This window comes from Schistocerca americana, chromosome 6, assembly GCF_021461395.2.
Source record: "Schistocerca americana isolate TAMUIC-IGC-003095 chromosome 6, iqSchAmer2.1, whole genome shotgun sequence".
NCBI classification, from domain to species: domain Eukaryota; kingdom Metazoa; phylum Arthropoda; class Insecta; order Orthoptera; family Acrididae; genus Schistocerca; species Schistocerca americana.
In genome coordinates, this window is record NC_060124.1 from 525,838,218 (window position 1) to 525,862,463 (window position 24,246).

The 24,246-nt window shown below is 39.2% G+C and overlaps 1 protein-coding gene across 1 annotated transcript in view; it reads left to right on the plus strand.

The window, feature by feature from the left end:
- The window catches only part of LOC124619228 (ribonucleoside-diphosphate reductase large subunit), an 80,279-nt gene that overhangs the window by 35,299 nt on the left and 20,734 nt on the right, over positions 1-24,246 (plus strand). The window contains exons 5-11 of the mRNA XM_047145467.1: positions 175-377; positions 2,458-2,683; positions 3,878-4,119; positions 19,733-19,934; positions 20,023-20,172; positions 20,388-20,609; positions 21,600-21,812. Coding sequence (XP_047001423.1) covers positions 175-377; positions 2,458-2,683; positions 3,878-4,119; positions 19,733-19,934; positions 20,023-20,172; positions 20,388-20,609; positions 21,600-21,812 — 1,458 coding nt within the window. The remainder of the gene's footprint in view (positions 1-174; positions 378-2,457; positions 2,684-3,877; positions 4,120-19,732; positions 19,935-20,022; positions 20,173-20,387; positions 20,610-21,599; positions 21,813-24,246) is intronic.

The window sequence follows — 24,246 nt, forward strand, 5'->3', positions numbered from 1 at the left end:
TGAGCCAGGATTTCTGTAGCACTGCAATCCAGGGAGTGTTTAAGTTCCAGACAGTGTTCAACATGCCTCTAAGGCCCTACTGTCTGGCAGCATATGTGTGTGAACATTATGCAGCACCACACTGGCAATATGTAAGATCATTCTAATTGTGAATTATTTAAAATCTCTGTTTAGACACTAGAACGTTCATATTTGCTACGCATTGATGGAAAAGTTGTTGAACGGCCTCAACATATGTTGATGCGTGTGTCTGTTGGCATACATGGTGAGGACATAGATGCTGCCATACAAACATATAATCTGTTGTCTGAAAGATACTTCACACACGCTTCGCCTACACTCTTCGGAGCTGGTACTCCTAGACCCCAGTTATCAAGGTAAGTATTGTGATAGTAATTTATCATTAAACTATAAAATTACGTGAATTACAGTAACAAGTACTTCACGGATGTTGGTAGGTGCTTTAGTCTTCCAACTATGAAGAATACTATAATAGAAGCTCGAAATGTAGATGAAGAATGTTCAGAAATTTAGTTTAAGCTGATACTTGAAATAAATAACTCCATTAACTTACAGTTTTAGGTCGTGAATATTATTTTGCTTTCGGCCTTCATCGCCAACAAAAAATTCTGTCATATCCGCATTTTTTTGGTCGGGGTCTTAAAGGCAGATTCTTTCCATGCTTAGATGCATTCCTTGCAGCCCTGTGGTCTGAGAAACCTGATTTTCTTGTTTAATATTCTCCACTCTATCCATCTCTCCTTCCCAAAGAAGGAACTAATAGTTACAAAGCTAGGATAACATTATCACTTCTACTTTAATGTATGTGTATTGGCAGTGCTTAATATTGTCTGCTAAAGGTAAGTAGTGGCTGGAAATTCTCTCATATTTATTAGTCCTGCCATTTGAAATTACCTTCAACACATTACTAAGTGCGCTATGCACTGATGTGGCAAGTTGTGAGATAGTGGTGTGCACATATACAGATGGCGGTAGTTTCGTGTACATGTGATATAAAAGGGCATTGCATTGGCAGAGCTGTTATTTATAGTCAGATGATGCATGTGAAAAGGTTTCTAATGTGATTATGGCTACACACAGGAACTGACAGACTTAGAACTCAGAACAGCAGTTGTTGCAGCCAGATGCATGGGACATTCCATTTTTAAAATCAGTAGGGAAATCAGTGTTCCCAGGTCCACAGTATGAAGAGTGTGCTGATAATAGCAAATTTCAGACGTTAACTCCCACCATGGACAGTGCAGTGGTCAAGGATCTTTGATTAACAACCAAGAGCAGTGGCATTTGCGTAGAGTAGTGACTGCTAACAGATAAGCAACACCATGTGAAATAACTGCATACAACGAACATATCCATTAGGACAGTACAGCAAAATTTGGTGTTAATGAGCTATGACAGAAGCCAGTGCCTTTTCTAACAGCACAGCTTCACCTGCAGTGCCTTTTCTGGGCTTGTGATCATATTGGTTGAACCCTAGATGACTGGAAAACCATGGCCTCGTCAAGAGTCCGGATATCGGTTCATAAGAGCTGATGATAGGTTAGTGTGCCGCAGCCCATGAAGCTGTGGATCCAAGTTGTCAACAAGCCACTGTGCGAGCTGGTGGTGGCTCCATTGTGATGTAGGCTGTGTTTACAGGGAATGGTGGGTCCTCTGTACCATCTGAACTGATCATTGACTAGAAAGGGGTATGTTCGGCTGTTTGGGAACCATTTGCAACCATTCATGGACTTCATGTTCCCAAACAACAATGACAGTTACTTGTGGTTGGTTTGAAGAACATTCTGGAAAATTTGAGGGAATTGTTTGGCCACCCAGATAGCCCGGGCTGAATCCCATGAACATTTATACAATATAATCGAGAGGTCAGCTCGTGCACAAAATACTGCACCAGCAGCAGTTTCACAATTATTGATGGTTATAGAGGCAGCATGGTTCAGTATTTCTGCAGGGGATTTCCAATGACATGTTGAGTGCATTCCACGTCGAGGTACTGCACTACACCGAGTGAAAGGTGTCCAGCACAATATGAGGAGGTATTCCGTGACTTCTGTCCCCTCGGAGTATGTAAACAAATGAGACAACGTGCACAAAATTTTGATACGTGTCTGGCAAGTAAAGCAGAGCGAGTTCCTTTATTCGAGATTACCTATTCTTTCTTTTGCCTATGGCGAAAGAAAATATTTTTTGTTTTGAAACTCAGTGCTTCAATTTTTATCTGTAAACATCTTTAACTGTGAAGTGGCTTCATCCTGGAGGCACAGACTTTCAATGTGTAATTCATTTTCTTTTTCATTCTTCTGCTTTCTTTTTTATGTGTAAAATGTGTTGAGTACAGCATATTTGAGAGGAAAAAGTGTACTGAGTATAATGTGTAATATAAACTGGAGGAAAAAAGGATCTGCTGATAGAATAATGGAAAATGTATTTTTGCAGCTGTTTTCTGCTGTGCATGAAAGAGGACAGCATTGAAGGTATTTATGATACTTTGAAGCAGTGTGCAATGATTTCCAAATCGGCGGGAGGTATTGGTCTTAGTGTACATTGCATACGAGCTGCTGGAAGTTACATTGCTGGCACCAATGGCACGTCCAATGGCTTGGTTCCTATGCTGCGTGTATATAACAATACATCCAGATATGTGGACCAGGGGGGTAACAAGGTACGCATTGAGCTGTAAATTTAATCACAATAATATAATTTAATTCGCCCACATCCTTTCTTTGCTTAGAAGTGCTTTAAAGGAAAAACATGTATATGTTAAAAGAAAAATATTTTCACACCATTTATTTAAGGAAAACTGCTGTGTGCGAAAGTGTCACATATTCTTCTTGATCCTTTTATTATTTTTTCTTAAAGCAAATATTTACATGCTAGCTCACATGAAAATGATGTTTCTCAATATGGCATCATGGTATAAAATTTGTTCACTCTTCTTGGCAGCGTGATGTCACAAAGGTGTAGGCTCACAAATCAGCATCAATTACAACAGGCAGCTGCTCCTGACAAGACAATGGATGTTATCATTGAAAGATTAGAGTTCTAACTCAAATTAAATGCTGCAAGCAGACCGAGCAAACAACTTTTCCCTTGTGCATGAGAACATCTGAATTTTTAAATAAAACTGGCATAGAATGTGATTTTTAGTCTTAAGAGATTAATAAAGCAAATTAGAGTTTTATGGTTTTATTATCTGTCTGTCCTTTTACCTAAAATTTTAGGTAGATGTTCTTAACATGGTGTCTGGCTCGCCCATGTTTTTTTGTAAGTAGTCATCCGTCACACTTCCCCATGTCTTTCTTTTGGCTCTTCTGTGGTTTCACTTGTGTTTTAATTTCATGTGTAGGACCTTTTGCCTTTCTCCATTGTACCAAGACTTGAGAGAGTGATTGTACAGATCGGCAAGAGTGTAGTTCACTACGTGACAATGGTTTTAGTCATTTTATCCACATTTGTTTCTTATAATATGTATAAGGGTTCAGAATTAAGGTCTAGTATTGACTGTCATTAATGTCTGCAAGTAATGGTGCACCCCATTTTGGCATTGGAACTTTGAGGAAATTTGATTTGTTAATTTACACTGTCCGTTATTGATTTAACTTTCTTTCTGGAAGTTGACGTGAATTGGGGAGAACTGCTATAAAAGAACACTTAATTTTTGATTATATATTTACAAATTTCTTAAATGTGCAGATTGTTGCAAATGAGATAGTTAAGAAGAAATATGCCCCTGAAATGCCATTTACTGTAACTGAGTTTACAATAAACTTGTAATGTCTGTCCTGATCTGCTTCTAAGTGAATAAATAAGCAGTCATGGCAAATATGATGTACATCCTTTGCTTCACTACTTACAGAGACCTGGAGCATTTGCAATCTATCTGGAGCCTTGGCATGCAGATGTCTTTGAATTCCTGGACCTGAAAAAGAACACAGGGAAAGAGGAAGTTCGTGCTCGGGACTTGTTTTATGCTTTGTGGATCCCAGATTTATTTATGCGTCGTGTGGAGGCCAATGAAGAATGGAGTTTAATGTGTCCCCACAACTGTCCTGGTCTCCAAGATTGTTGGGGTGAAGAATTTGAAAAACTCTATACAAAGTGAGTATACCAAGCATGTGGAAAATTATAGATATGTTTTAGATTTGAACATATGTGCTTCTGTTTCTCTTCAAAGCCAGTGTCCTGTGCCACCACATTTTGGTCCACTCTCCTCCAATAAAGAAAGAGCAAAGCTTATTAATTACCTGTAGTAGACAGGGTGCATTGGTGCATGTGCTTCTAAAGCTCCCTTTACACTGGAACAGACAGAAGCAAATTTGCATATGCAGAAACAAATCTGCATCTGCTAACAATGTACAGAGTATTTGGTAGTGCGCAGTGTCATTGACTTGTACCTGCCCATAAGCATTTACACTGGAGCTAATGGAGAAGAAAGTGAGAGACTGTATTGTTTATTAGTGCTAACATTATTGCAGTAAAGTTGCTTAAACTTATACTTTATACACTGTATTACAGATCTGATGGCGAACAGAAATGTACATATTGGTGTAGGAAAGGGAGAGTGTAGTTGTACGGTCTGTACGTACACATGTAATAAATGGAGGCAGTGTACTTCACTCTGAATTGCAACTCCAGCTGTCCTTAACATTAGCCCAAAACAATGTACATATTTCATGTGGTGCTTTTTGCTGTCTTCACTTTACAATGGAAGTGGAAATTTGAAAACAGAATACTAATTACTGACAACTAACATAATATAAAGAGAGGCTAGCACTTACACTCAGGTTATTAGCAACTGCGAACATATGTGCATTTCAGTAACTGATTTATATCAGATAGTTTCTGATGTCTGCAGTGATCTAAGAAAGACAGTGTAAATGAAATATAATTAATGGATATGTGAAATATACATATGACCAGTCACATACCGTATTTACTCGAATATAAGCCACACTTTTTTTCAGGTTTTTGTAATCCAAAAAAACGCGTTTGGCTTAGAATCGAGTGCAAAGTAAGCGGAATTTCTGAAAAATGTTGGTAGGTGATGCCACAACTAACTTCTGCCATCTAATATATGTAGCACTACACAGGCATGCTTTGCAGGCACAAAGATAAATACTGGCGCCAAAACCTATGCGTCAGTAAATAAATTAAAAGAAAAGGTAGAAGAATGTAAACATTATGCCATGTATTCTTTTGTGTTTGCTGCTATATTATTTAAATCCTGTCTGCCTAATAAACTACAAAATTAGAGTGAGGCAACAGCAAACGCGGAAGAATATACATATAATGCCATGTTTATATTCTTATTATTCTTATGCTGAATAGTGATACAGTCAGAAATGAAGCACGAATCTAAGATGACTCTAATTTCTGTGCAGAATGTAATGTACTAAAGAGGCGTCTGCAAAGATTTTCAAATGGAGAAATATGTTCGCTAAACTCTCTTTCGAAACAAATTCTATCATACGCAGTCTATTATTTGGTTCTTGTTGATCATTATCAAAGAAAGCAGCAGTGTAAGTAACAACAAATAGCAGTCTCTTGCCGTTGTTTCGGTTATGAGACAATTCCTCTCTCTCTCTCTCTCTCTCTCTCTCTCTCTCTCTCTCTCTCTCTCTCTCTCTCTTTTTTTTTTTAAAAAAAGCCGCGGTAGCACGCACAAAAGCAAGCCATGCTGCGAGCGGCGACAGGTCGTAAACACTCATTATCAGAATGCGACAAACAATCCATGACACAGTACAATAATGCATTTCAGCTTAGAGTGACGTAAACACGTATAACAAAGAGAACGGCACTGATCAGATCAAAGCAATTGATTCAAACAAGACGAAGCACGTGAAAAAGGAAGGGTACCCGTATAAGTACAGACAGAGCGCCCGACACATAGCAATGGCTACTTGGTAAAGCTTAACTGTTAAGCTTACGACTCGAACCAAACTATTGTAGCTGTATCTTCATCCATTGGACCTCAATTGTGTCTCATGTTATAATGGACCAACTTTGTTTCTGTTTGGAGGGGCGGTCTATTAACTTTTCTCCCCTCTTGAATTTCGAGTCTGAAATTTCAGGTGCGGCTTCGATTCGGGAAAATATTTTTTTTCCTTGATTTCGAGTCTCATTTTTCAGGTGCGGCTTAGATTCGAGTAAATACAGTAGGTTACTTGATAAAATCTACTTTAACTGTAGTTTGTTAGGGGACAGATAGTGTGATTCTGGGTAAACCATTTTTATTTATCGTAAAAAATCTTTTAACATAAGATACCATTAACGTAAGCAATTAGAATGATAAGTCTTTTGTTTATTTTTAATTTTAGTCAGCTTACTAGATATATATTTTCACTTCTTTGCTTTCAAGGAAATTTATTGTTTTTCTCTTTCTCAATAAAAAAAAAATAATTGAACTTATTCACTCCATTCATGCTTGATGCAAGCATCTAATAATATCATCATCTTTCTCACATCTCCAGTAGGGCATTTTTAAGTGTTTTGCAGATTTTGACCAATCGTATTTTTGTTTTGGTTCAGCACTTCCGCTGTAGATCTCTTGGAACCTAGAAGCACATACATGTATATTTTTCTATCAGCAACATTGCACTCTCTTCAGGCCATCCCATTGCTCATGGAAATCCTGTCAGCAACACAAGTAGACAAAAGCTTTCTGCATTGCTACAGTGAAGTAGAGAGGATTCAAACTTCCTTTGATGGTTTGCTGGGAAACCAACTGTTGGCAGAACATGTGAATGTGAATACAAGGGGCGATTGAAAAGTCCTTCCAAAGTCCGAGAGATGGCACCAATGGTGCATATCAAGTTAGTAGCATCTTTGGAAAGAACACACACCAAGTTTCTGCCATATTGGTCTATTTCTTTGCATTTAGCATTTGTGTGTGTCAAGGAAGTAGAGTGATCGTCAAAAAATGAACAAAAAAGAATTTCGTGGGGTGATTAAACATTACTTTATATGAGACAAAACACCTCAGGAGACTAAAGAGAAGCTTGATAAACATTATGGTGACTCTACACCTTCGATTAGAACAGTTTATAAGTGGTTTCAAAATTTTTGTAGTGGCCGTATGGGCACAAGTGATGCCGAACGTTCTGGACGCTATGTGGAGGTTATGACTTCAGACATCATTGATAAAATCCATGATAGGAGATTGATGACAGAAGAGATAAGGTGCGTGAGATTACTAATGCTGTGGGCATCTCAAATGAATGGGTACATAATATTTTGCATAAACATTTGGACATGAGAAAGCTATCCGCAAGATGGGTTCCGCGGTTGCTCATGCTTGACCAAATATGGAATCGTGTGAAGTGTTGCAAGGATTGTTTGCAGCTGTTCAGGAAGAATCCGCATGGCTTTAAGCGTCATTTCGTCACTGTGGATGAAATATGGATACGTTACTATACTCCTGAGACCAAACAACAATCTAAACAATGGGTTACCAAGCGAGAATCTGCACCAAAAAAGTCGAAGACCATTCCTTCGGCCAGAAAGGTTATGGCGACTGTCTTTTCGGATACCGTAGGTGCAACCACAACGGAGGGGTATCTGTTGGGAGGCCAGACAAACGTGTGGTTCCTGAAGAGGGGCAACAGCCTTTTCAGTAGTTGCAGGGACAACAGTATGGATGATTGACTGATCTGGCCTTGTAACACTAACCAAAACGGCCTTGCTGTGCTGGTACTGCGAATGGCTGAAAGCAAGGGGAAACTACAGCCGTAATTTTTCCTGAAGGCATGCAGCTTTACTGTAGGATTGGACGATAAATAGTTTGGACAAGAAGAGAATAGAAGCTTTCGAAATGTGGTGCTACAGAAGAATGCTGAAGTTTAGATGGGTAGATCACATAACTAATGAGGAGGTATTGAATAGGATTAGGGAGAAGAGAAGTTTGTGACACAACTTGACTAGAAGAAGGGATCGGTTGGTAGGACGTGCTGTGAGGCATCAAGGGATCACAAATTTAGCATTGGAGGGCAGCGTGGAGGGTAAAAATCATAGAGGGAGACCAAGAGATGAATATACTAAGCAGAGTCAGAAGGGTGTAGGTTGCAGTAAGTACTGGGAGATTAAGAAGCTTGCACAGGATAGAGTAGCATGGAGAGCTGCATCAAACCAGTCTCAGGACTGAAGACAACAACAACAAGGGATAATCCTCATCGACTATCTGGAAAAGGGTAAAACTATTACAGGTGCATATTATTCATTGTTATTGGACCGTTTGAAAACAGAGCTGCAAGAAAGACGCCGGCGATTGGACCACAAAAAAGTCCTTTTACATCACGACAGTGCACCAGCACACGCCTCGTCAGTTGTGGTCGCAAAGTTAATGGAAATAGGATTCCAACTCATTTCACATCCCCCCTCCTCATTCTCCGCGGACTTGGCTCCCTCGGACTACTAGTTGTTCCCCAATTTGAAGAAATGGCTGGCGGGACAAAGATTTTATTCAAATGAGGAGGTGATTGCAGCAACTAATAGCTATTTTGCAGACTTGGCCAATTCCTATTATTCGGAAGGTATCAACTGTGTTGAAAAATAAAAAAGGTTTACCCCAAACACGTAAGTAGTTTTTATTTTTGCACAGACTTTTCAAAAGCCCTTCATAGTGCATGACTAAATGCTGTATGTGCACACATAAATAGTTGTTACACCAAGAGACTTCTCATTCACTGTTGCATGTTTGCTTGGGTTTGCTTCAGTGTAAAGAGGGCTTAAAAGCAGAGGGATTTTGGCTAGCTTTTGAGGCACACGCATGCAGAATAACATATGGCATACTTACAGTGTAAAATTAGTAATAGTTTCAAAAGTAGTTGCGCTGTTAAGAGTATAAGTGAGAGAAAAGTCTATATGTATCAGTTTAACTACAAGCGAGTTGGTTGCTCTCCCTCATTTTTCTGTACTGTTTCCATTCTAAAATTCCAATTATTATAGTAAAGATTTTTTTCTGTTGCACACAACTGAAAGATAAAATAAATATCATGTTGCTTCTATCCTAATGCAAGCCTTTTTATTTAATTTTGGATGCTTGTCAGCCATTCAAAGTACGTATTTATTTAAGAAATTTATTATGTGGCTTTACAAAACTGGTAGAGCCTTGTCTAAAAAGAAAAATTCCTAGGTATTTGCGAATGAAACACCAGTGTGTTTCCATTGGTTCCAACTTTCACTGGATGAAAAATGCTAAAAGGGAAATCTAACTCTTAATACATAAATTACATTGATCCAGAATTAATATGTGTGGGAAACTAAAAATATGATCTCATTTTATCATCTTCATCACAAGACACTCTTTCTGAATGGAACAAGACTGTTGACTTGTCTGGAAGAACACACATTGTGATAAAGAATGTTAAGGAATTTCACTGTAGGGGTTCATGGATTACAGTAGTATTTCACTGCTTATGAAATCTTAGGCTCATCACATAATACACTAAAATTCAGTATTGCATTGCTTTGAGTCTTGCTTCAGAGTAATTCAGTATTGGTTTATGAGCTTGCTTTCTACAAGGGTAGTCCCAAAAGTAAGGTCTCCTATTTTTTTTATAAGTACAGAACTCTGTTTGTGTGGCAGTTGGTCACACTGTTATGAAGAGTGCTTCACGCACTGTGTGTAAACATGCACACGCCACACTGAGGCGCTCAGTCTTGGCTTGGCAGCCATTAAGAATGGAGCTCCCGTTGGATGTTACCGCCAAGTGCGAATTGCCCGCAGTTATTCGGTTTTTGAACGCAAAGGGCACTGCACCAATTGAAATCCATCACCAATTGACGGAAGTGTATGGTGAGTCATGCATGGATGTCAAAAATGTTCGTAAGTGGTGTAGAGAGTTTGCAGCTGGTCGGACCGAAATTCACGCCGAGCAAAGGAGCAGGAGACTGTCAATTTCTGAGGAGACAGTGTTGGAGGTTGAGCAAAGTATGCGTGAAGATTGGCGGATCACCCAGGACGATCTCTGCACTTTGGTTCCTGAGGGTTCCCGAATTACTGCTCACAGAATTTTAACGGAAGCATTGAACTACCAGAAGGTGTGCGCAAGATAGGTGCCACGCATGCTGACTGAAGGCCACATGCAGCAATGAGTTGATGCTTCCTGTGCATTTCTTCACCGCCTTGCAGACAAACAGGACAATTTTCTGGACTCAATTGTCATGGGTGACGAAACCGGGGCATACCACTTTACACCTGAGAGCGAGCAACAATCATGCCAGTGGCGGCATCCTTCTTCACCAAAGCCGAGGAAATTCAAACAAACACGATCTGCTGGTAAAGTCATGACAACCGTTTTTTTGGGATTGGAAAGGGGTATTGTTGGTCGACTTTATGCCCACTGAGACCACAATTAATGCTGACAGGTACTGTGAGACTGAAAAAACTCAAACCGAGCAATTCAGAACCAGAGAAAAGGAATGTTGAGCAAGGGCGTACACATTCTCCATGACAACGCTCGCCCACACATCGCTCAGCAAACTGTTGCTCTCCTGCAAGAGTTGTAGTGGAACATAATCACCCACCCACCCTATAGTCCTGACTTGGCACCCAGTGACTATCACCTGTTCCCTAGGTTAAAAACATTTGGCCTGAAAGCGATTCAGCTCCGGCGACGAGGTAAAAGAAGAGGTTCATAACTTTCTGAACAGCATGGCAGCGAGCTGGTATGACATGGGCATACCAAAACTGCCACAGCGTCTACAAAAATACATCAACAGAAATGGTGATTATGTCAAAAAATAGGTAAATGTTCAAGCTGTAAACTGATGTAAACCACTGTAGAAATCAACAGGTCTATGTACTTATAAAAAAAATAGGAAACCTTACATTTGGGATTACCCTCGTACAATTTAATCTGTCAGTGATGTACTGGTTAATGAAAACCTTTCCCAAAAACTGATAAAGTGATTGGAATAGTAAGATAATAACATATGTTGTTAGTGTATTTCAAATGTTCAGGTTATTTGAATGTGCTCAACATTGTAAGTAGAATGCCTATATGAGGAAAGGTAAAGACACCAGAGAAAGTGAAGGAGTATTACAAGATCTGATAAATGGAATGAACAAGTACAGAATATGAATTGAGAGTAAATTGAAGAAAGATTAAAGTAATGAGAAGTAGCAGAAATGAGAACAACCAAAAACGTATCATAATAGTTGATCATGAAGTAGATGAAGTTAAGGAATCCTGCTACATAGACAGCAAAATAACGCGCGATGGACAGAGCGAGGATGAAATAAAAAGCAGACTAGCACTGGCAAAAAGGGCATTCCTTGCAAATCATTACCAAACGTAGATAAAAATCTACTCACCAAGTGGCGACAAAACACACACATAAAAGACTGTTAAGATAGGCAAGTTTTAGGAGCCAGTAGCTCCTGTCGGCAAAAGTTGAAGGAGAAGGAAGAAGGGTGAAGGAAAAGGACTGGAGAGGTCTAGAAAAAGGAGTAGATTTTGGAAAAGTCTCCCTGAACTGCGGGTCAGGGCACAATTACTGTATGGGATGAGAAGGAAAGAGGACAGCATCGTATGTTAGTGAAACATGGACAGTGAGAAAACTGGGAAAGAAGAAAATTGAGGCATTTGAGATTTGGTGCTACAAAAGAACATTGAAAACTAGATTGACTTGATGTGGTAAGGAATGAGGTGGTCTTCCAGAAAATCAATGAGGAAAGCATCACATGGAAAACACTGATAAGAAGAATGCACAGGATGGTAGTACATCTGCTACAACATCATGGAATAACTTCTATGGTACTAGAGGGAGTTTCGGAAGGTGAAAACTGTAGAGGAAGACAGATTGGAATACATCTAGGAAATAATTGAGGATTTAGATTGCACGTGCTACTCTGAGAAATAATTACATAAGTATATAATAAGGAAATGTTGTGCCTTAATCAAACACAATTTATCTTGTTTAAGTACTGAAACAGGTTTCTGACGAGTTTCTCTGTCATCAGTGAGTCCAATTATTCTCTGTTAAATAACATATAAAGAATTTATGCATTATAATACCTAATGTCTTAATAAAAGTACTGACAGAAATATTTACAGGAAAAATATATACAATAGTATTACATATTGGTGTTCACGTAGCACTCTGTTATTTGCAGAAATAATTATTGCCTTCTAGTATATCATCTGCAATTAATAAGAGTTCTTCATTGCTTTGATATATAATTGGCCAAATTTTAGGCCTAATGGGAAACTGTAGATTTTTAAAATTAGTGACCAGTCATTGTTTTTTGTTGTAGACACTGATTTGCTGTTTTATCCTTTGACTAGTGGTTTTTTGTAACTACTAGTTTTCAAAAAATGTGTTAAAGTACGTGCTGATTGTTAATAGGCTTTGTGGAATGGGCAGGGATGGGTGATTGTATGTAAATGTGTGTAGTTGCTTTTTGAATATGACATTTTTTCACTTGTCTACAGTGTGGTTGAGTAGAACTTCTGAACATGAACCATTACAATGTTTGTGTGATGTCCACTTGTTCTGTGGCGTTGTGTGTGTGTGTGTGTGTGTGTGTGTGTGTGTGTGTGTGTGTGTGTGTGTGTGTGTGTTTTGGTCTCCTGATGGTTATTTTAGACCAAATTATTTGCTGGATGTGAATTTCAGGAGACCAGCCGCAATATCCAATTGTGGCATGTGAAAATTTGTAGTGGACCGGGAGTCTTGGATTTGCCACTTATTGTGAGAGGTGGCTATCTTTGCAGGCTTCACGACTCGACTCTAACATCCTAATGTCACAGTCCACGTCCTTATATTGTAGTCTTACGTGTGCCTTCCTTTAGGCCGTATCCTACGTAAGCGATAGCAGCGATCAACAGCACGTGACAGCTTCAGGCAACAGAACAAAGTATCAGGTAGTTATGGAAATATCCTAGGTGAATGACACCGGTGGGGCTGCCTGTCCTCAACGATAACTTGCGACATTTGAATATTGTCGCTGCTGCATGCATGACAGTGACGGTGAGAGTGACAGCAATGAGTCTTCTTGCCAAAGCATTGGAGTGGACATGCCGAATGCTGTGAAATACTTATCTGGTTTTTCGAAACAGTACAATGAGAAAATTTAATTTTTGGTATCTTTGCTTAATAAAGAACTAATTTTTTAAATTTTTTTCCCCATCATAGTTACTGTGCTGTATGAAACTAAATAATGACTGTGTGAAATTTTTGAGAGTGTAGAGGTAAAAAAGCATTTCATAAATTTTTCATATGGTTCATTTTAGGTCACACGTATTTGTGTATAAAATATATCCAACATATTGAAATTGTATTTAAAGTTCTCTCTTAGTTCGGGAGATTTCAGATGGTATGTGTGGCGGAAGGGTCATACACGCTGTGCCAAATTGTTTCCCTGTGCATCATGAATAATATGGTCATGAAAATTGTCATTTTGTAAACAATTAAAGATATTGAACTTTGTAGAGTTCTAGTTTTCTGCTGGCTGTTTAAATGAGGTGTCAAAAAGTTCATCTCTTCAAGGCCTAGATATTTTGTGCATAAAAGATGCACTGGTGTGATATTTAATTGTCAAAAAGACTTCATTCGAATCGCGTACTAAATTTAGGACACTTCGAGTATAGGAGATGCTAGGAAGGTGAATGACGTTTCAGTCAGATCTTACTTTCTGAATAAAACTTAAATAAAAGAATGAAAGAAATCAACCAAATATTTTATGAAATGCTATGTCTAAAGGAAAGAAACAGAATAGAGAAATGTTTTATGTGGCTTTGAATTATGCTTGAAATATTACACAGCAAATGAGGGCATCAGGAATTATTTTTCTCTGTTTCATATCATACTTTTAGACAAAGCATTTCACTAAGTGTTTGACTTTTCTCCAAAAATTTTGTATGCTTTATTTATGCAGACTATTTAGATTAATCAAAACACTTGGCATTAACATCAATTGCCAATAAATTAAATTTCCAGCAATCAAACATCAGTAAAATTTCATGGTTGTTTAATGTGTTTCATTAGGAATAAGAGATATACTGGGATAGATGTGTATACACTGTTTCAGATCGAGTACTTCAGCAAGACCTTAAAGATATAGTATGAGATGCAGTATAAAGAGTGTAATAAAACTTAGTACACAGAACAGGTGATAGGACTGTAGTTGAGTTAGTTACAGTGTAGCCTGTGCTGATCCCGGACCCATGATGATTCACATTACTGGGCAAAGATGCTCTTGTTGCACAGCAGACACCTTGTGGGAAAGTCATTCATTTTTCTATATTTACATTGGTCAATCATTCTTCTGCACATATTGGCTGGTAAAAGTTTTTGGTCACACAAGAATTCAATTAATTAATGAGATAGTCGAATTTATCTCTGCTCGTTGTGTATAACTGAAGAATTTGTCTAGGGATCTTCATAGTTCAATAATTATGAAATTCTTCATGAAGATCTTTCCCTCCATAAATTTCATGGAAAGCACTCCTTATTGCCGTATTTTCCTAAGTAAAGCTGTCAACAGGGGATGTCAAATTGATTTCATATTTTTAGATTTCCAGAAGGCTTTCGACACCGTTCCTCACAAGCAGTCTTATAACCAAACTGCGTGCCTGCAGAGTATCGCCTCAGTTGTGTGGCTGGATTCGTGATTTCCTGTCAGAAAGGTCACAGTTCGTAGTAATAGACGGAAAGTCATAGAGTAAAACAGAAGTAAGATCCAGTGTTCCCCAAGGAAGTTTTATAGGCCCTCTATTGTTCCTGATCTATATCAATGACATAGGAGACAATCTGAGTAGCTGTCTTGGATTGCTTGCAGATGATTCTGTCATTTAGCGTCTTGTAAAGTCATCAGGTGGTCAAAACGACTTGCAAAATGATTTAGATAAGATATCTGTATGGTGCGAAAAGTGGCAATCGACCCTGAATAAGGAAAAATGTGAAGTTATTCACATGTGAGTAGTAAAAGAAATTAGCTAAATTTTGACTATGCGATAAGGCTGTAAATTCAACTAAATACTAAGGGGTTACAACTACAAATAACCTAAATTGGAATGATCACATAGATAATATTGTGGGTAGAGCAAACCAAAGACTGCGATTCATTGACAGAACACTTAGAAGGTGCAACAGGTCTACTAAAGAGACTGCTTACACCACACTTGTCCACCCTATTCTGGAGTGTTGCTGTGCGGTGTGGGATCCACATCAGGTGGGACTGGCAGATGACATTGAAAAAGGCCAGCTGGTTTTGTATTATCGTGAAATAGGGGAGACATGATACATGAATTGGAGTGGCAATCATTAAAACAAAGGAGTTCTTCGTTGCAACGGGATCTTCTTATGAAATTTCAATCACCAGTTTTCTCCTCCGATTGCGAAAACATTCTGTAGGCACCCACCTACATAGGGAGAAATGCCATTACGATAAAATAAGAGTTTGTTCTTTATCTTGATCTCGCTAAGTGGAAAGCAAGAAATGTTGCGAGCTTAAAGGGAGGCGTACATATGACTGAGATATAAGGATGTGGACTGAGACAAACGGAGGTTTGGAGTAAGCTGTGAAGTGTGCACAGATAGCCAAAGTTGTTAAGTCGACTGCTTGCATAATTGGAAAATCCAGGTTCAAGTCACGATCCAGCACAAATTTTAATATGTCGCAATTGGTTAATGCATCTATATCTGTTGCAGCTGATGTCCCAAAAAAACTCGTATTCAGTGAATAATTTGGAATACTGTTTCGTGAAGCTGGTGGTTGTCAAATAATATACAAACAATGTAGGAAAAGATGGATTGCTACTTACCTTAAAGAAGGCCCCTTAAGTTGCAGACAGGCACAGTTAAGACACTTACACAAAGCTTTTGGCCACAGCCTTTATCTGCAAAAAATAAATGGAGAAATAACGCACAGTTTGTACACACAGGCAAGCACACATGACCACCAACTGTGGCAGCTCGGGCCAGAATGTGTTTTATGGCTCCAGCTTCCAGAGTTGGGCGAAAGCTTTGTGTAAGTTTCTTTTAATTGAGCCTGTCTGCAAACTTAAAGTTCTGTTGCATAGTGCTGTGTATTCACTCATTACTTCTTACTTTGGCTTTTTGTACATGGTAAATTTCTTTTCTTGTGAGTTTCTGTGGAGCGATATTGCTGTGTTTCAGAATTTTTAAGTCTGTGTTTATATCTGTTGGTCTGTTTGGTGATCAACAAATGCGGAATGACTGCCGTTACTTTCAAGTGCCCCTCTGTGTTCAGTGTATATGATGATAGAATTTCTACTTTTTGTCCAATGTAAATTGAGTTGGTGTTTTTATATGTTAGTGGTAGATTCCAGTTGTGTTGTTTCTTTGTATTAGTTGCCCTCAGTTTGTGTTGGATAGAGTTGTCTGTTCTGTAGATAATTTTCAAACCTTGTTTTTGGAATATGTTGCTTATTCTGTGAGCTGCTTTGTTTTTGTAGGTGACATTAGTTGTTGTGGATGCTTCTTTTTTAGATGTGTTGTTTTTTCCTATGTGTTTTTGTCCTGTGTGCCAGTGGTTGTGCTCAGGTGCTCATCTGTTTACAGCATTGTGTTGGGTGCATCATTTTTGTTTTAATTTTTTGGTCTAGTTTGTCTGTAATGTTTGTTTTTGTATCTATTTTCAACAACTGTTTACTTATTTTTAGCTCATTGAGGGGTACTCCATTCAGTCTGTGTAGCACCTGTCTGAAACTAGCTTTGTTGTGGGTAAGGAGATGGTTAGATTTTTTTGTTTGGTTGTGCTGGTGTGTGTGTGTGTGTGTGTGTGTGTGTGTGTGTGTGTTTTTTCTGAATATTGAAAATTGCTGTTGCTTATTGTGTCTGTGAATTGTGATGTCTAAGAAACTTAGCTTTTTGTCGTTTTCGGATGGTAAGGTGAATTTTATTTGTGGTGAACTTTGTTTAGGTCATTGTGGAGTTGTATATCTATGTACATCAGTGTATGTTTAACCTCTAACACATTCTTTTTTGTTACTATCCATACTGTGTGCAACGTCTGTAAATTAGCATTTCTTGCCTACTTTTTAATGTACAGATTATGTACTGCCATTTATGTGCTCATCGTATTGCATACTTGGAAATATTGGTACGCAGCTAGTGGTCATTGGAAGAGGTTCACTGCTCAGTTAACTCTTGTTTTGCTTGTGGCTGTGTTTGTTAATGTGAAAAATACCAGTGGCACCATGGTTCATAAACCATGTTAAACTGGGTTTCCCTCCCCTGTAATGTGCTGAATAAGTCAACTCAAATGTCTGAGAAAAGTAGGGTCATTCCACACCCAATTGGACCATGCCCAGTAAAGCATTCAAACCAGCCATGGGTTGGTGTCAACTTCGTTATCAGATAAAGCAAAAGTGCTGAAGCAGCTATTTTGAAAAGGCAATAGTTCTAGGATTACAAAGAAGAGCGGATTGAATGGCCAATGGAAGAGCATCATAGGGACATCGAAAAAGCTGAACCGGCAGATGGCTTGAAGATACACTGGTGGAACTGGAAGTAGTATTTGTATCTGATACAGTGGGAAATATCTTTGCCCTGTATTCAGTGGTTCGCACAGTACTGATGTTTATTAACATTTATTGCAGAAGTATTTTACGGAGGTGTTGATGTACAGCATTAATGAATGTTACGAACTGCTTTACGCAATACACAGCTGTATGTCGGTCTAGGATCAGACGATCTTCGGTTCCCCAATGATTGTGTGATCCTAGACCGAAATCTATCGTATGTAATAAAATCTACGTATACAGCTGTGTGTTGAATAATGCAGTTCTTAATTTAACATTTGTTATTCCATCCTGAGTAACTCACTTCTGTCACTAACATTTTACCAAATATGGTGATGAAATGGTTAAGATACAGGCTTTACATTCCAGTGGAGTGGCGCTTGGGGCATTCCCTAGCCATCAGAGTTTAGGTTGTGTATGGAGTCTTGAATTAAGCTGCGTATCTGGATGATACTTTTGAAACGGATGTGGCTGATTTCCGTATCTGTCCTTCTGGAATTCAAGCTTTTGTTTCATGTCCAGTGGCCACATCAGTGCGACATTTAACCATATCTCCTTTACTCTTGCTATTAGCCTCCAAATTTTAGAATTTTATACAGGGCTGCCTTCAGCAATGCAGCATGTAAAAACTTTATAGAATTGTAAATAATGGCCAACCAGTTGCAGAGTTGAAAAGATTTATTAACCCTTTTTCATAATATTTCAACAAATACAATAAAACCATGGTTTAATGAATGTCTAGTTAACCAAATATTTTTTCGTTAAATAGGGGTTGTCCATAAAAGGGGGTTTTGTCAGAATACACAGGAGGAGTGACTCAGCATTGTAATTAAACCACATTTAGGTGGTGATATACCACAGCCTGCCTTTGTGGAACAATTTAACACAGTGTATTGTGTTAATAGCATTTTCATGTTTTGGAATCGCCAGAGGTTTAACAGTGGCATCAACTTTTCCCTCCATAACTATTTAGTTTACATGCAGTAGCTCATCATCCTTTCTTCTTCTTCTTCTTCTACCTCTGCGGCATTTTTCTCCCTTCGCAGAATAGGATTTCGCAGGAAGTAAATCATAAATGATGCCAGTTCCATCAGCATTCAAAATGTATCTCGGCTCACAGACCTTATTAATCGTGGCAATGTAATGTTCTTCCAGTAGTTTACACTTCCTGTGACCAGGGCCTCACTTTCTCCTCTTATACTTTGAAAAGACAGATTATGTCGTCTTATAAATTGATTAACCATCCTTTCGACGCACTGAAATTTTCAGTGTCAATCTTCAGAGTGATTTCATGCGCTTTCTCTTGCAGTATGTTTTCACTTATAGGAATGCTTTTTCCACATCATTGACTGTAGACATATGAAATTTGTTCCTTTTTGGAGCCACAGAAATCATTAGCTTCGGGATTTAAGAACGCTTCCTTGTTTTTGAATATGAATATGCAACACAAGTAGATGAGGCAAAATTGTATTTCATCGCCGTGTCTGAAAGATTTACGTTAAGATTGTGATCAATATCGCAGACAATTGTCAGCGTTTACTGAATTGTAAGTTTCCTGTGTTTGCAGCCCAGAACTTCACAAAAGTAAAACTGGTAACACTTCAGCGAACATACAATTACACGTTTCTCACTTCATAGACACAGTATGGCAACATAAGATCACGTGACTTGAGCCACATGGAAATTGATTTCATTTCAATACCTGTGCTGATATTGCTACAAGGGAAGTTGAGTTATTGATTGCAATCTAGGTACGTTGAGTGATTTACTCTATTACCATTTTTGCATCACATAACCTGTGTGAAATGGAAAGAAATTAGAAACTCATTTGAACACATTAGGATTTACATGAAAACTATGTCAGTTTGCAAAATGTTTCATGATTTTTCCTTAAAAGTGGATTTTTTCTCAAAGTGGGTTTCGTCAAGAGCGCGGAGAAGTAACATTGTTCTTATGAGAGTTTCGCTGGGATGGTTGGAAATATTCGTTAAAAGCAGGTTCATTAATTTGGAGTTTTACTATGTAAATTTGTATTCTTCTCAAAGGAAGTGGACTTACGGAATCACACATTTACAAAGTGTCGTCGTCCCCCCCCCCCCCCCCCCCCCCAACCCCACCCCCCAACCCCACCCCTCCCGCCCCTTCTCCCCAACTGTTAAATTTAGCAAAGTGTTGATATTATTTCGTGACATTTTTAACATACCATCTAATATAACTTACAGATATGAAGCTGAAGGAAGATATGTACGCAAAGTGAGGGCTCAGCAATTGTGGTATGCTATTATAGAGTCACAAGTGGAAACAGGGACACCTTACATGTTGTACAAGGATGCCTGCAACCGAAAGTCTAATCAACAAAATCTGGGTACAATAAAATCCAGCAACCTGTGTACGGAGATTATTGAGTACACATCACCAACAGAGGTAAATATCGTGGTTTCATAATTATTTCATAGGTCTCATCGTGGAATGATGTTGGAAATTGTTATCTAAATGCACCATGTGTTTTCAGATTGCTGTATGTAACCTTGCATCCATAGCTGTCAATATGTTTGTGAAACCTGATAAGACGTATGATTTTGACAAGCTGAAAGAAGTCTCAAAAATTGCGACAAAAAATTTAAATAAAATAATTGAAGTCAATTTTTATCCTGTACCAGAGGTAAGTTGATTAATTTTTTGTGTTGTGCTCTCTTAATTTCAAATCCTTTTGCTAATATTCCATCAAGTAAGCATATAGTTGTGAAGGGTGTACTTTATGCAGTTCTGTGAAGAAAGGAAACAGATTTCGAATTTGGGGCATGTCTGTATTAAATACAATGAGACAGTGAGTTAAGATAATGGTGCATCTGATAATTCTTGATACTTTCATTTCAGGCAAGGACATCAAACATGCGACATCGTCCTATTGGTATTGGTGTTCAGGGCCTTGCAGATGCTTTTATTCTAATGAGATATCCTTTTGAGAGTGAAGAGGCTCAGAAGTTAAATATCCAGATATTTGAAACTATCTACTATGGAGCTCTAGAAGCAAGCTGTGAACTGGCAGAGACCTTGGGTGCTTATGAGACCTACGAAGGAAGTCCTGTCAGCAAAGGGGTAAGTGTGAGATCATGATAAAACAGCCAGTTATATTTTTTTCTATTTAAAATGTGGTGCCCACTAAAAAGTAGGACTTTAAATGGCTGTTTGTCAACCAAATAAAAATTGGGGTTGGGAGGGGGGGGGGGGGGGGGGGATGACAATAGAATTGCATGTGAGCTCTTTGTAATTTAAGCATGTTCTCACTGCTTAGGTTGCATATAGTGACTGTAGGGTGTATTTTAAAGACGTTGAAATTAAATCAGTATGTGTTAGTTGCATGTACACTCTTTTGACAATGAATAGGGTTATTTTGTAACTAAACAAGGTCACTGAACTTTCAGGAGAAGCAGCCAGATTTATGTTTTCCTTCATTATTTTAGATGAACACTGGCATGAGTTATTTGAAATAGCTGTGGTTGACTCCACACATGGATGTTGAGATATTGAACAGTTATCTTCCTTGTTTTTTACCTTTTTTAGATACTAGTTTTTTAAACTTCACTGTGTGGCTTACAGTGATAGTGAAGGTTTGAAGTCCAAAATGCGTCTGAAGAGATAAATAGGTAAAATTGTAGAAGAAATATTTCAAACTATTTCTTCAGATAGTTCCATTTATTGTTAACCCCCGCCCTCCAATCATGTGCCCAAGTGACCCACACTTACTTTGTATTCTGCCTCAACCTGTCCCTATTACTTCTGTCATGGAAGGAAATAATACCTCTGATAGCTAGGATGTGTCATCACTTTAATTTTGTGTCTCTGTTTGCCTCCTGTAGGTAAGAACGGACCATTGATTCAGTCTCATAATTTTAGTTTTATCAATTGAATTTTCAGTTCGGTAAAATTAATACCCTCCATTGCAAAGTTGCTGAGAATGTGGAATGTTACAAGTAACAACATCGCATACTCAGAAGTCATATTAAAACTATGTATTTTGTCCATCAGAGTATCAGAGCTTGTGTTTGCAGCTGTGAATACTAAAGTTTTGGTAATTGTTTTTTACAGATTTTGCAGTATGATATGTGGGATGTTAAACCTACATCACTTTGGAATTGGGCTGCTCTCAAGGAAAAAATTGCAGCCCATGGTGTCCGCAACTCTCTCTTGTTGGCACCTATGCCAACTGCATCAACTGCCCAAATTCTTGGGAACAATGAGTCGTTTGAGCCGTATACCAGCAATATCTATACACGCCGTGTTTTGTCTGGAGAATTTCAGGTATGACAGACTTTTTTTTGCGTGTACAATTTTTAAAGATCTGTTTGTAAGACGTGGTCCCCCCCCCCCCCCCCCTGCACTTCTTCATTGTTGTAAGATTAGTGTCCTTTCATGACCCTTTCCATGTGTAGAAGTAAGATAAAGTTGCATGGAGCCAGGTCAGGAAAGTAAGTGCGTGGAGCAGTGGAACCATGCCATTTTCAGCCAGAAGCTATCTTAACAGGGATGGATGCATGTGCAGGTGCACTGTCGTAGTGGAAGAGCCAGTCTCCTGTGTGCCACACTGTTTCTTTCTTTCTCTCCCACTGTTACGCAATCTACTTAAAACTGCCAAATAAAAGGTATAATTGGCGGTCTGACCTAGAGGAACAAACTTTGAATCAACTATGCCCATGGCATCAGGAAAGCAAATCAACAATGTTTTTGGTGTTTGATTTGACGTGACATTTTTTGGGACGGGGTGATGATGACATTTTCCATTGCCTTGACTGTTGCTTTGTTTCTGGGCCGCAACCATAGCACCATGACTCATCACCAGTAATGACCTATGACCAAAAAAATCTGGATCAGTTTCAAGCTGTTGCTTCAAAGTATGACATGTTTCAACTTGATGTGGCTTTTGGTTATCAGTCAGAACCCAAGGAACAAATATTCCGTTAAAATTCGCTGAACCGAGCTCCCAAGATAATCCACTAATCTCTAACAGTTCATCAGTTGTCTGTCTGGAACTGTGAGTGCAAGCTCTGCAATTTTTTCAATATTTTCATCGATTCGGGTAGTTGATAGATGTCTTGAACGAGATTTGTCATCAGTTGATATGTCACCATTTTTAAATTGAGCAAACCACTCGTAAACTTGAGTTTTCCCTCTAGTGTCATCTTAGTAAGCTGTTTTCAACATTAAAACAATTTCAGCAATATTTTTACCAAGTAGAAAACAAAATTTCACAGCTGCATGTTGTTGACTTAAACTTGCCATAATAAAAATCGAAACAAGAACCAAACAGTGCTAGCAAAAACAATCACTTCATATGAACGGAACAAGCCAGATTGACATCATAGGTGGCACTGAACTGACAGTGAGTTGTGTTATACACGGCTAGTAGCAGAAATGGCTACTACACAAGCTCCACCCATGGCAATGTAGAGATTGTGGACATCTGTTGCACTCGAATGCTCCTTGGGCCTCGACACCCATCTGCATCAGCTGCGAGGAGCGCTATTCCCCGGTTCACTGGACTGCAGTGTCTTCCAAAGAGAAAAGAAAAGAAAATCCAAGACTACAAGACTCCTGACTAGAAAAACCAAGCATACAAAACACATGACCGGCTCTTATATCAAGATGCCAAGTAAGATAGTGATTTCTCTACATCCTACATGTATGATGATATGCTGCCGCTATGACATCATCCTCTCTTAACGACTCTACCCTTGCCGTCTGTGTCTTGTACTCCAGGTCCTTAGGGCCACTTGACTAGATCCACTCTCCTGGTGATTGGGGGCCTGCCTCCTCTTGCTTCTCCCACACCTGGTCCTCTAGTGGTTGGGGACCCTCATCCTACTGCTTCCCCCACACACCCTTTGGGGCTGTTGACTCTGCACCCATTGTGGTTGTCTGTCCCCAACCCCCGGCCAAAACAGCAATGCTCTCTCCAGCATATCTTACCAGGAAGGGATCCCTTGGGATGCACCCTTCCCAGGAATGGGTCCCTTGGGACGCTCCCTTTCCAGGAATCTAGTGATCTGTGGTTCAGAGTCATTGTGTATTGGCACTATTTTCTCGATTCCAGTGGCAGCAGGTGGCCATGAGGCGTGACCTGCCTCCTTGGTCCTTTCGTGCATTCCAACCTCACCATCCTCCGACCCCCCACCACCACCACCAACTGGCTGAGATACGTTGTCTCTTATGTGTTTCCCCTGAGTTGCATCGCCCTTCAGGAAATGCTGTTCCCACCAATGCGGACCTACCCATCGTGGCTATCAGGGCTATTTTAAGAACAGTGCTGACTAGGAAAGAATGTTGGGTGTTGTTTGCGTGTATGTTCTGGACTCTGTCTACAGTGAACATGTGCCACTCAATATGACACTGGAGGCTGAGGATATTCATGTGGCTCCGAAAGCTTGCCTAATTACAACCCTCTTTTAGGTGTGTGTTCTGCTGCACTTGGTGAGTAGATTTTTTATGTAGCCAATTAAATTATTTTGTCAAAAGTTGTTTTCATTAATATATTAGCCCAAGTGATCATTGTCAGATTGTTTTGGCCCTCCCTTGATGTCACTTGCCTGGGTGTCCACCCCAGTAGGCTCTCAGCAAAGCTGATTGAGATGCCTTTGCCTCTAGCATTGCTATTAGCACCCCACCAGGTGGGGAGTTATCAGTGAGGCTGTCCAGAGTGCAACTGCAGCCACTCTATCGGCAGCTGACTTAGAGGTCC